Here is a 14,460-nt window from a genome sequence, read left to right on the forward strand (position 1 = left end):
TGCCCAACAGATGGGGGATTTGAAAGATACATTCCATGGAAATGGGGTAAGAACAAGGAAGGTCCTGGTTAGTCACCAGCATTAATGCAATCTACCCATAATGGGGTCGTATTATTTACTCGAAATCCAGGGCATGTTTGGCAGTTACAGTGAATCAACCGAAATACAGTAAGTTCAAGTTGCTGTATCTTTGATTTCACCATTGTTCAGGATTACACCACAAAACGCAATATAACCTGCGGAAAGTTCCCGGAAGATAGAGGACAAAAAGTAGAGAAGCACATTGGGGCAGGTCTGCCACCAACCTTTGTCTTCATATTTGTCTGATGACGTCACAGAGTCAGAGGTTCGCGTGGGTGATAAGTGACACAGTTCTAGGCCTCAGTTTAAAACAGTCATTGCCTCTCACTATAAAACAGTCGCCTGCAATGCAGCACGAGAAGACTATAGTTTACTGACTCAGTCTTTTGCTTATCAAAAACAGCAATGTGTTTCTCTAAAGATCTTTAGGGGGCAATCCTGAAAATACTCACACAGACACACACACACACAGACACTCTTGGTTTCTATGTGGAAATTAAACACAATTCTATCTTACTGCAATATGAAGACTGCAAATTTAAAATTAAAAACAAAAAACAAAAACCAAGAATTACAGCGGTTTCAAACTTATTAACTTGTTTTTAGAACAAGTTCAGAATTAGTAACAAGGGTATCATGATGCTAACGCACATTACGAATTTCTGCCCAGCACAGGAGACTGAGACTCTGACTCTGGTCACGTCAAGACCTCCCTTTACTTTGAATTAATGGTGTGAATACTGTGTTTCTCCTTCTGAAATCTGTGGTTTGTGTGAAGTTTATGCAAACATGAAAGAAAAGCTTAAAGAGGGAAAAGAGAAAAAACAACGTTGATTCCTATTTTGATAAGTAAATGAGGTTAGGACTTCTCTCTAAGATGTACTCAAATAACCTCTATTTTAACCATATCCAGAGACCTGTTCCCTTCCCTGAACCCTGTGTTTTAGAAAGAATTTAAAATGTATATTCAATTTCTATTTCCAGTCTGAAGCTGGAAACAAATTAGTTTGCAGCTGGGTAGAATGCTAAGAAAAGCTTATCTGCACCTTTTTACTCACATCCTTCATTCCTTAGAAACGTAACTGCTGTTTTTATGAACTTTGTTTTATGGATCTAATATTTAAGGCCAAGTCTAGCTTTTATGTCGCAGCAAGAAGGTTAATGCACTTACAGACTCCCCCGCAATGCATCTTGGGCAAGGCTGGGCCCAGCTCTTTCCACCGTCCTGAGGAACCTATTTAACAAATCACAGCCACAGGTGAATCAGAACAGTGGTTATTTACACCTTTCATTAGACATTTAAAGGCTGGTTTGGTGGGAGCAGAAACCTACCCCCAGGCTTGGTCGCCCCTGGCCACCGTCTGGCCTCGGTGCAGGGAGGTGGCCTCTGGGCTGGGCATCTGGTGACTCGGGCTCCTTGCTGCCCCAGGATGCGGACACGCGCACCTTCACCTGGGGGCAGCCCCACTCCTGCGCCACTGCTTCTAATCTCCTGCATGCCCGTTTCTGCAACAAACAAAATCTCACTTGAGATGGCCTCGTAAAGCACACAACACTCTAATTGAATTTGCTTTCTGAGAACCTCAGCTGCAAAGACAGACCCCTGTGGAGCTGGGAAAGTTTATAGGACATTTGAGGAGATGACTTTAAACACCATCAATTACACTTAACCTCATTATTTCTAGCATTGTCTGATATTTACTTAGCTTTACGGATTTAAAAGTCATTTTAAACAATTTTGGCCGAAACTCTTGTAATAAACTATTGTGACTGGTTTATTGATATTGAAAATGTACAAAACCTATAAATTTTGTTCAAGAAACTAGTTATACGCTTCAATACATTTTGCCTGGTATCAAGGCAAATACTTTCTTAATATAATATGAATAATTCACATGTGGATAATTCTTTGTCTTACTGACACTGAAGAGCAAACTAATTTTATTTATTTCAAAAGTTGCACACACAGCCCATAACTGATAACCTTTGGGAAAGTCAGCATTTGGCTTTTGCTTCCCCATAAACTAAAGATGAATTACAAAAGCAATCCTCCAAAGCTAAAGGAAAACGGTTCACTCTCTAAGTGCGAAGACTGTGTACTTTGCGGGGTAACGATGTTTTCAGTGACACAGAGCTGAGGGTCAGGAGGCCGCTGCAGAGGGTCAGGAGGTCCACCCCTTGCCAGCGCCAGCATTCCGTCCTGGGTCCCTGGGCCAGAGGGCGGCCCCGCTGGTGGACAGCTCCCACCTGAGTCAGAAAACACCCCGGTACCCGGGCAACCCACACACCCTCTTCGGTCACTGGCAAACCATCGTCATGACTGGTGCCAAATCTGTTCATTATCTGTCCTATTATTTATTTATGGTTTTCTAAATTGACTTTTTTTACTTAATGGATTTATCTAATGTATTGATAGAAACCGCCTATCATGGGTTTAGAGTGCTAGTTTTACTCTTCCCTAACATGCCTTAAAACAGATACCTGAGGATGAAAATGGAAAACGCTGACCTGAGCCCCTTAAACCACTGAGAATCACGTCCTGGGGTAAATAAAGTGTGGAATCCAGGCGGCTGAGACAAGGGCAGAGGCAGTCACCCCCCCGCCTACAGTTCTTCCTGAACACCGGGAAATACAGAAAGGTCACAGTCACTTCTGCACTGAACCACACCCTGGGCACAACCTGAAATCAGAGGACACTGACACCTGAGGATACGGCCAGTGAGAATGAAAAGCCACCAAACCCCAGTGCGGGGTCCCCTCTACTCCAGCCCACACCCCCAGCGTGGCTCCACGCTGAGCAATGGCAGAAGCAGAAGCTGTGAGCTGGACGGAGTGGGGACGCCAGTGAGGGTGTGAGTGATCTGCCCCCGGAAAGCCCACCCAGACACGGCAGACGGAGCCCCGGAGCACAGACTCGGGGCAGGGCCTCCAAAGTCCACACCGTGGAAACAGACAGACGCCATTTAAAGAGGCTCTCCTCCAAACTCACAGCTCCTGAGAGGGAAACAGGCAAATGAGTTGGGGGAGTGCCCCTTGGGTGCTGGGTGGTGAAAATGAGAAGGAGAAAGAGGGGAAGTTAGGGTCCTGCAAGCAAGGAGGACCATAATACCAGGAGCCTCACGCCCTCCCCTGTCCATCACCAAAACAGACAGACAGACAGACACCTGCTACACCTGGACTCAGCCAAATTAACAGAAGAACTGCCATTAGACCAGCAATCTTTACAAAACACCCAATAACATAAAAATTCCTCCTGAAAAACAACCAGGAATCAAAAGAAGATTGTTATTCAAACAGTCTAAAAACATACTTAAACGCTCAAACATTTGAAGATACGAAAAACCACCTTGAATTAGAAATGTAAAATGTAAAAACAGAAAGGGACAAAAGCAGGGAGAAACCAAGAGAGACTTGACTTGAGTTCAGGAAAAGTAATGGAAGGAAAAAGCACAATTATCTCAGAAATGAGGAATAAATTATAAAATGCACTAAGGAGAATAAATTCAAGTGAAAATTAATAAAAGGCACCAAAGAAGGACAGGAGCACAACCAAGAGAAGGAAAATAACATAAAGAAAAAAAAAAAGGGAGGAAAGGAAGCAGTGAAATGGAAGACAAAGAAGGAATAACGTTCATAAATCAGAGTTCCGAAAAGAGGAAAACAAAATAATGGAGCAAAGCTAATGTTTAAAACTGTAACCTAAGAAAACGTCCCCAAAACAAAAAAAATGACTGAATCTTAAAATGAAAAGGCTCACAGGGCACCTGGGAAAATTATACCAGAATGATCAACGCTGAGATATATCCTAATAAAACTAGGAGATTTCAAAGATAAAGATAAAATCCTCAAGGCCCCTGGGCATGCAGATCAATGAAAGTGCAAAGGAACTGGACTGGCATCAGGTTTTTCAAAACCAACATACAAGTAAGACGACAATGGAGAAACATTCTTTTCAATCTCAATGAAAGAAAATAAGAATTTTAAATCCAGCAAGCTGTCCTTCAAATATCAAGATTACAGAAAAAGAGTTTCAACATAGATGAATTTAGAGAATACTACACCCATCAGCCCTTCCTGAGGATTCTATGTGAAGGTAAGCTTTATCTCACCAAGTGATGACTGGGAAAATTCCAGCATAAGCATTTTTTGTAAGCATGTGAAAGGATTTAGATGTACATCTAAGACTAAATTTAAAATAAAGGTGGGATTAGGTCAAAAGACTAATGTGCAAATATTACATACTCTGACAAAGCAGAAATAATTCAACTAAAATATGAGAAACAAAGGAGGAGGGAAAGAGGAAAAATTCTGACTGTGTATAGGCCAATATTGTATAAGTGACAGGAGCATATTAAACGATACTGGGAAAAAAATTGATAAATCAGATAGTAAAGAGTTAAATGATAAAACCGATTACTAAGGACATTAAAATAGGTTTAAATACAAAAGTAATCACTAGAAAATACAAATTCTCCTAAATCCAAAATAAAAAATCTCAATAAAAAAGCAAAGAATACAGATTGCATAAAGAAATAGCAAATATAAGAAAATATACATAATTATGGAATATTATGATAGAGTTGCACGCAAATAAATCAGTCACGTCAATATTAATGAGCTTAACTCACCTATTTTTAAAGAAAGGTTTTAAATTTGGTTCACAGAACAAGACCCAATTATATGCTGTATACAAGAGGCACACCTAAAATAAAATGATTTTGAAAGGCTAAAAATAAAAAGAATGGACAAACATATACCGGCAAATGAAAACAGAAAGAAGGAATAGACCAAGTAGATTTCAAGCCACAAAGCATTAAATACAACAGAGGACATATTTAATGCTAAAAGCCATAGTTCACAATGAAGACTTAATGCTCATGAACATCTATGCACCAAACAATATAACCACCACCTTTACGAAGCAAAGACTATACAGAGATACAAGGAGACAAAATCATGCTAATCATAGGAGACTTAATACACCATCCTCAGTACAAGGCAGAGCAAGGGCTCCAGAAAGTAAGAAGAAGACAGAAGATCTAAATGGCGTTCTCAATCAAGGTAGATCTTATGGATATGTACTGAACTTCATACCCTGATAACACAGAATCACATTCTTCTCAAGAATCTACAGCACATTCACAACAACTGATCATACATTAGGTCACAAAGGAAACATCAATAATTTCCATGAGGTAGAAATATTGAAAACAACACTTTCTGATCACAATGCAATAAATCTATACATTATTAACAAAAACAAAAAACAGAAACGCACATCCACCTGGATATTTTAAAACCTGATTATTGACTCCCAGATGAAAGAGGAAATATAACCTGAAAGCACAGAATTAAAAAAATAATTACAAGGAAAACACTACCTATCAGAATCTATGCAATGGATTTAAAGCAGTTATCAGAGAAAAATTCATTATACTAACATGTTACCAATAAAAATGAAAGAATAAAATTAATGAATTAATAAAATCTCAGCTCATAAAAACTAGAAAAAGAACAACACAGTAACCCAAAAGAAAACACAAGGAAGGAAATAATGGAAGGAAAAGCTGATTAATGAAGTAGAGGTTTTTCCATCGAAAAATAGTAGATCTAAATCCTGGGGATTTGGGGGTGGGGAGAGAGGAATTAACAAAACAGACAATCCACTGGCTAACTTAACCAAGAAAAAAAGGGGAGAAAGCACAAATACAGAAAATAAGAAATGACACAAGGGAAATAAAATGAAACACAAGAAATTTTAAAAATCGTTAAGAGACTATTTTGCAGATCTCTATGCAAATGAAATTGAAAATGTAGACAAAATGGATAACTTCCTAAGAAAATTCAGATGACAAAACCTGACCCCGTCAGAGATAGGAAGCTTAAACAGATGACTGCTGTAGAAAAAAAACCAGAAAGGGTTATGAGCAAGTACCCCACAAGAAGCACCAGGACCAGCCGGTTCCACAGGGGAATTCCACTAAACTTTCAAAGATCAGATCATTCTGGTGCACTACACAGAAATTATTCCAGAGCACCGAGAAGGAAGGAAACTTTCCAACTCCTTTTAAGAAGCGTGTATAACTCTGATAAATCAGATAAACAGAACAAAGAAAGAAAACTGCAGACCAGTATCACTCATGAATATCAATGCAAAAATATTACATAAAATATTAACAAATAGAATTAAATATCACATTAAGCAATCACATATCATGACCAAGTAGGATATTTTTCTAAAAACGAAAGTTGGGTTCAGTATTAGGAAATCCATTAATATCATTCACTGTATTAATAAAGCTAAGGAAAAAATAATATTATCTCCATGGATGCTGAAAAATCCTTTGACAAAATTAAAACCCATTTATAAAAACTAAAGAAAATAGTAATTGAGTGTTATATTCTTAACAAGAAAAAATATACATAGTTTAATCCTAAAGCCAGTATCTTATTTATTGGGAAGAGACTAGCAGCATTTCCACTAAGATCAGGAACAAAGCAAGAATGCCCCGTCTCCACTTCGGTTCACCATTGTCCTAGAGGTATTATGTTACCCAGTAGGGTTACAGAATGGCCATCATCAAAAAGTCTACAAATAACAAATGCTGGAGGGGGTGTAGAGAAAAGGAAACCCTTGTACACTGTTGGTGGGAATGTAAATTGGTACAGCCACTATGGAAAACATTATGGAGGTACCTTAAAAAAATAAAAAGAGAACTACCCTCTGACCCAGCAACTCCACTCATGGGTATATATCTGGAAAAAATGAAAACTCAAATTCAAAAAGATACACGCACCGCAACGTTCACAGCACCACATTTACGATAGCCAAGACATGGAAAGCAACCCAAGTGCTCATCAACAGACGACTGACGTAAGAAGATGTGGTGTATATGCACAATGGAATATTACTCAGCCATAAAAATATCAAAATATTGCCATTTGTAGGAACACGGATGGACCTAGAGAATATTATGCTTAGTAAAGTAAGTCAGACAGAGAAAGACGGATACTGTATGACCTCACTTATATGTGGAAACTAAAAAAATATTACAAATGAATCTATATACAAAACAGAAACAGACCCACCAGATATAGAAAACAAATTACCAAAGGGGGGGGGGGAAGTAGGAGTACTGGATTAACAGACACACACTACTGTGCTTAAAATAGATAAGCAACAAGGATTTACTGTATAGCACAAGATATTATACCCAATATCTTGTAATAACCTATAAAAGAATACAATCTGAAAAAAAAAATTTCACAAGTACACCTGCAACTAACACGATATTGTAAATCAACTATACTTCAACGAGAAAAAGGGGGGGAGGTAGTACTGGTGATAAACAGACAAACAGACCAATGGGACAGAAGTTCAGAAAGAAACCTGAATGTGTATGAAAATCTGGCATCTCAAGCCAGTGGGATAAAGATGGACTCTTTAATACATGGTGCTGGGACAACCAGGCAGCCATTTGGAAAAAGATAAAATACAATCTGTATCTCATACCATATACAAAAATAAACCTCAAATGGATTAGGGAGCTAAATATAAAAAAGAAAAGAAACTATAATTCCTAGAAGAAAATGCGAATAGATGCTTCTTGAACCTTGGTGTAGGGAAAGACCTTCTAACTATGACTCAAAATCCAGAGGAACAAAACAAAACTTGATAAATTTGACTATATAAAAATAAAAATGTCTGCAGGGCAAAACAAAACAAAACCCTAAACAAAGTAAAGAGAAACTACCAAGTTGGAGGGAAATATTTGCAGCACACACCACAAGAGAAGAGCTAATAACCCTGAAACTCTCATAAAAATTGAGGGACAAAGAACCAGAAACCCAAGAGAAAAATAGGAAAAAAAGACATGAACAGACAACTGATGAACAAAGTTATAAAAATGGCCTCCAAACATGGGAAAAGCTCAAACTCACTTATATTTACAGAAGCGAAAATTAAGACAATATCAAGATACCACTGTCATCTATCAGGCTGGCAAAATTTTTAAAGTGTGACGCAGCCTCTGTTGGTGAGGCTGTAGGAAACAGGCACATTGCTGACGGGAATGCAAACTCTGCAGGGAAATTTGGCATGCATGTAACAAAGCCCGTCCACACTTTTTAACTCAGAAACTACACCTCTAGGAATCTACCCTCCAGGCACAGCAACAACGGTGTGAAAAGTAAACACTGCACAGGGTTATTCACGGCAGCACTGGTTAAAGCACCAGGTATTGGAAACAACCTAGATGGAGAGTGGTTGGACAAACATGGTACTCTCCAGGCAGTGGAGCGCCATGCAGCGGTAAAAAGGAGGAGGGTCCCTGGCTTGCAGTGATTTCCATGATATATCGTGAAGTAAAAAGACAAACTGCAAAAGAATGTCTATAATCTGCTATCCTGCATGTAAGAAAGAAGGGGATATAAGACATTATACACCTCTCTGCTCATCTGTGCAAAAGAAATACCGGGAGGATATATCAGAAGCTGAAGAGAGTGGGTGGGAAAGGGCTGGCCCGAAGGGGGCTGGCACCGGGGATGAGGCGGGAGCCCCACCCTGCTGAGCTTGTTCTTGGGTAGCTCTGAGTCTTAGAACCGTAGTAACATTTCATGTGCCCAAACAATAAGTTTGAAATTTAAATCAACCAGCATGTCAGGGAGAGGGGACCCAAATGGAACACAAACAATAACAAATGAACAGAACTGTATTACAAAAGAATAACATAGCCACTGAAGAACCGAACCATCCTGAGTAAGCCTGGAAAATACTATTCTGAGTAGAAACTTAAAAGGCTAATGACAGACAAAAAGAGCCCATTAGAAATTATGGAAATGAAAAGTATAGTTATGGAAAAACTCAGTAGATCACTAAACAGTGAGTCACTGATGAAAAATAACCAATCAACTATGAGACAGAACCAAAAAAATTACCTGGACCGCAGCACAGAGTCAGAGACACAAAAAACTATGAAAACCAGTAAAGGAGAATGAAGGTAGATTGAGAAGATCCAACACACATACATCCTCCAGATTTGGAGGGTTAAAATAAATAAATGATAGTGAGGCAATATTTGAACTAATGACAGAATTTTTCAGAACCAAGGCATGAAATGAATTAGATTTGAAAATCCAACCAAACACCACACAGGATTGACAGAAAAAGAACCCATATCCAGACATATCACAATGCAACTGCAGAACATCAAGGATAAAGAGAAAAGCAAAGAGGCCACCTCTTTAAAAGTACCTCCTTCAAAGTAAAGAGACTGTATGCAATTACTGACTCTAGTTAGTAAATCTGTTTCTCGCAGGGTTACCAGTTTTGAAGCTTTATTGGCATACTAGGATTGAATAAATAAGTAAATATATTGTCAATAATGAGAGCCAGGTTTCTACTATTGAAGAAAAATTACAAATAAAGAAAGGGAGAAGGCTACAATGAACCCAGGGGTGCTGGATTAGAAATGGAATTTTTAGTATGAATGCACGGTTTTTAATACATATCCAGATAGAGATACAGAAATATACATAGATGTGTGTATATATATGTAAATACAAATATATATACATTTACACACATATATAAAATATGTATTTTATAATGTATACATTATAAATATGTATATAACATATACATTTCCTAGCTATGTCTGCTGAGAACAATGGCATCCTAGCAGCAAGACTACACCTAAGCCCCTAGATACTGGTTTCTAAATATCATTCTCCCATTAAAGGAATCTGGGCTCCATGGAAAGTGGTTGATTCAGGGATGGAGCAAGGAAAATATAAGCTGAGCCTTAAACATTTTCTGGCACCCAAAATAAGAAAGAGTTGGGTTTTTTTTAAAGGCCAAGGGCACATCAAAAAAAAATAGCACCAACCTGAAGGAATTCCTAATGGCCAAAGCTGAAACAGCTCAAGCAATAAAATAAATAACAATAGCAGTGGATTGTAATCCACAGAATAAATACCCGTGAGGCTAACCAAAACATAAATAATTGAATAATTGGGGGAGAAAGGATAGTTCTTCCTTGCAGATGAATTCTAATTAATAAGTGTAAAATGAATGAGGGAAAGACAAAATCATCATTAAATTATACCACAGTGAAAAATATTTCAGGCAAGATTTACTAATAGATGCTAAATCAGTAGGCAAAGGTTTAAGGAGAAGTAGGATATGGCACAGTCTCAAAGTATCTCCCCCAAGGTATGTATTAATTACGAAGAGAAAACCAGTAATTTTACAGGGGATGAAACCACCTTCATCCAGAGATAGAACGAAGGTTAATATCACCAGTAATGAGACATCCTGACATCATGGACCCCCGATGGGACGTGCTAAGAAAGCATAACATCACCTCTGTGATATTCGTGCCCAAAAATGCACGGCCTCAACCTCATGACAGAAAATGCTGGACAACCCAAATTGAGTGACGTTCTTCTGCAAAATAATTGACCACTGCTCCTTAAAAGTGCCAGGGTCGGGACTTCCCTGGTGGCACAGTGGTTAAGAACCCGCCTGCCAATGCAGAGGACACAGGTTCAAGCCCTGGTCCGGGAAGATCCCACATACTGTGGAGCAACTAAGCCCGTGCACCACAACTACTGAGGCTGAGCTCTAGAGCCCGTGAGCCACAACTACTGAGCCCACGTGCCACAACTACTGAAGCCCATGTGCCTAGAGCCCATGTCCCACAACAAGAGAAGCCACCGCAATGAGAAGCCCGCGCACTGCAAGGAAGAGTAGCCCCACTCGCCGCAACTAGAGAAAGCCTGCGCACAGCAACAAAGGCCCAACACAGCCAAAAATACATAAATTTACTAAAAAAAAAAAAAAGTGCCAAGGTCAGGAAAGACTGAGGAAGCCTCATAGACTGGAAGAGTCTAAGCAAACACCAGGAGTAAGTGCAATGTGGGGTCCTGGATTAGATCCAGGAACAGAAAAAGGATGTTAGTGGGAAAACAGGTGAAACTGGAATAAGGTCTGTAGTTTGGTTAATCATCCTGCACCAACGTGAACTTCATGGTTTGCTAATTGTACTACGATTACGTACGCTGTTTAGGTGAAGGGTGTTCATGAATCCTCTATATTTGGGTTTTTGTGTTTTTTTCCCCCAACCTTTCTGTAAGTCTGAAACTATCCGGAAATAAAATTTTAAAAATGAAGCTAACAAAGTCTCTTGAACCCGCTGTGGCATGTATGCCACACTTCTAGAAATACGGATGCAAGCCAAATTGCCTTCCCACAGCCCGCTAATTCTAATTTTTCCCTCTTGAGCAACATAAAATAAACAGTGACAGGTGTATAAGATAAAAATCCTTTCCGATACGTGAAGACAGCTCTCAGGTACTTTTGAGGCTATTGTCTCCAGCCAAACTTTCCTACTGCCTTTCACTGTCCCGTATCTGAGGTTTTCCACAATCTTCCCATCCTAGACACACTGCCCTGGAGTTCCTAAACCGTCAAGATCCCTCTTAAAACAAACCATGCAAAACACTTGCAATGCCCTGTCGCCACCCACAGAGGAAAGCCGCGTCCCCACCTCCACGGCTCGGCCCTGAGCCTGCGGGGAAGAAACCCCCGCCAGCCGAGCGGTCCCGGCGACCACGGCATCGGGTCCACGCGAGGCCGGCGCCCCCAGCTCCGCGTCTCCTCCACAGGAAGCACCGTCCCGTTGCTGGTGCCTACTGAGTGTCCTTGTTCTTCTTTAAATTCAACTGCAGGCTCTGCTACGTCCCCTTGTTACGTGTAATTTGATCTCCATGTTGTTTTCTAGTGTATCAAAGTACTGCCAAATACTGCCGTAATCATGCGGATTGCCTTCGTGACTGGAAATGACGCCGCCTTCTGTGTCCCACCTGAGTCGATCAAAGTGCTGAAGAAGAGAAGACCAAGGACCTAGATCTCCGGTTACTCAGGATCTGCTCAATCTTTACACTGCAAGAAGAGGCATGATGTGTAAGAGGGGTTTATGGTCAAGCTCCAGTAATCTGGGCAGGGCCTCCCTGGCGGTCCGGTTGTTAAGACGCCGCACTTGCACGGCCGGGGCGCGGGTTCCATCCCCGGTCGGGGAACCAGGACACCGCGTGCTGGGCGGCACGGCGGAATAAACATCGGGGCAAAGGGAAGAAGTGGAGATACTAAGTGTGCCCGTGCCATCTTACACACAGGCTGCGACTTTCCCGTCAGTAACATCACAGGCTGGTAACTGCAGTATCATTGTCTCCCTCGCTCCTTCCTAACACCGCTTGCCAAAAAGGAAAGCAAAGGGGCGTGGGTGGGTGACTGCGGCCGCAAGCCATACTTTCTGGATGGAGTCTACACACTCTGGAGCTACACTCTAAACTCTTCCTCTCTGGGGTCTAGCAACATCTGGCACAGTAAGTCAGCAGACCTGGGGCCACAGCCGGCGACAAGCTGACACTCCTCGCGGCACTCAGGTGGCCGGGGCTGGGTCCCCAATCCCGGGGCAGGGGAAAGGGGGAGCCACACTGACACTGGGGTGGTCGGCGAGGGCTGTGCTCCTCCAGGGAATGTGGGGATCACCTGCTTGGTGGCCCTCAGCCAGCTGAGTGGATTAAATTGTTCATGTTTTCTGCCATTTACTGTGGATTGCTGAAAGCTGGCCAGATACGATACTGATCTGTACCATTTACTCGGGAAATATTCCAGTTATCGTGGATTGGCCTGGACCAGAGGAAGACGAACCCTGCAGAGGCATTTAACTCCGGGATGCCTGTGCTGCATGGCTTGCTCTCTTCCACTCCCTACTACAGAGGCTCTGTCAGCCTTCGTAAAGGCAGATGAAGATGTACCACCCAAATAAAAGACTCTTGCTCTGTATAAACAAAATTAAAATCCTGAGTATACACAAAGACCCCATTACTTAATAACTGGAGAAGATCTACCGAACAGCAACCTCGCGAGAGAGGAGCTGAAACAGGAACATGGTTGAGTAAGAGAAGACACTTGATAAGATGCATACATTAAAACATAAAAGATGTATCATGTTCCCACAACAACGGGACACACAGCTGGCAGGTCTGGGAAAGACAAGCTCCCCTCCGTTGAGAAGGCAGGTCATGCCTTTGCTGCCGGGACTCTTTCCTTTACTGGACGTGATGGGGCCCCGGCGAGCTTGGTGAGTGGGGTGAACGGGAGGTGGGGGTCAAGGCTTCACAAGCCGGCAGAAACGGAGTGCACAGCCCTGGCTCGTAGAAACCGGACGGGGGCTGTTCTCCTGATGCGCCCGAGCACACGCGGGTGAGCCAGCTACAGGGAGCACACAGAGCACCGCCCAGCCCGGCTCTGTCGAGGGCCAGCTCTGCCCTGGACTGAAGCCAGACCTGCGGCCACCTCTGGAAACCCATTTCTCGACTCTGTGCTCGAGAAGGAGGTGGAGGATAAAGATGCCAATTTCCCTGAACCCTGACGGAAACACAGCGTGTATCCTCCTCGGTCAGCGCAGCAGCAAAGTGGCGCGCTCTTAAGAACCTTAAGTTAAGCATATATAATACATATGCTAATATATGTCAAGCATATTTACTCTAAGTTAGAACGCCAGTGTAAATCATTAGAAGCTGGTAATGCAATTAAAGGTAATTCTCTACACACACACACACACACACACACACACACAATAATCTCAACTTTCATTTCAATGGTATTTTAAGGATTTTTATTGACTAATGGAGATTATTCTAGAGATCATTTGTATTATAAATGTGTGATGCTGGTTAACTGAGTTCTAGTTATTAGAAAATTTGCTGAGTTTTTTATAGGTTAGTTTTAACTCTATCGTAGTAAAGAAAGTTTACTTTTGCTGGAATAGCTGATGCAGACGTCCATCAGCTCTGATACAGAACCGTCAGTGCTTACGAACAGGATTAATAAGGCCTACAGACTGTCGTTGAGAAAGAAAGCGTGTTTCCGTCAAGCAGAGATTTCCCCTCGGTGACACTTGGAAACGACCTTGTGCTCTTGGGGAGGGGCTGCTTTCTGCGGCACAGAGCAAACTACAGAAAACACCAGAAGCTAGCGTCCCTACTCTCACCCCCATGTTGAGGGCATCCCAGGCCTTCAGCCCCGTGGACCGCAACATCGAGATGCTGCGCTTCGCTTCCCTCAGCTGCCCTTTCCAGAAGACTCCTCGCCTTACCGGGCACGGGCTTGCACCCACGCCCTGGACCGAGTCTAGCTCGGCGGAGAGGACGCATCATCTCCTGAAGAGGAGATGAGCGAGGTTAGGCCTCGGGCAGGACTGGGAGCGGTTCCCTAGAGGACGGCAGCGGAGGAGGGTGAAGACACACCACTCGTCACTTCCCGCGAGGAGACAAACGCGCGCTCTAGGCTGAGGATCAGTTCTGCTTGCA

At 42.0% G+C, this 14,460-nt stretch overlaps 1 protein-coding gene across 3 annotated transcripts in view; it reads right to left on the minus strand.

Annotated features, from left to right (window-relative positions):
- Nucleotides 1-14,460, minus strand: part of LOC309635766 (uncharacterized protein C10orf143) — a 39,082-nt gene that overhangs the window by 10,524 nt on the left and 14,098 nt on the right. For 2 of the 3 annotated variants that reach the window (XM_082407400.1, XM_082407401.1), the window contains exons 2-3: nt 1,414-1,587; nt 1,253-1,315 (exon numbers count right to left, since the gene is read on the minus strand). In XM_082407400.1, the coding sequence (XP_082263526.1) occupies nt 1,253-1,315; nt 1,414-1,587 (237 nt within the window). Of the gene's footprint in view, nt 1-4; nt 424-1,252; nt 1,316-1,413; nt 1,588-14,460 lie in introns of those variants that run through there. The other variant, XM_082407402.1, reaches the window with a different exon arrangement.

The sequence above is a fragment of the Balaenoptera borealis genome, assembly GCF_965194805.1.
Source record: "Balaenoptera borealis genome assembly, chromosome: 10".
In the NCBI taxonomy this organism is placed as follows: domain Eukaryota; kingdom Metazoa; phylum Chordata; class Mammalia; order Artiodactyla; family Balaenopteridae; genus Balaenoptera; species Balaenoptera borealis.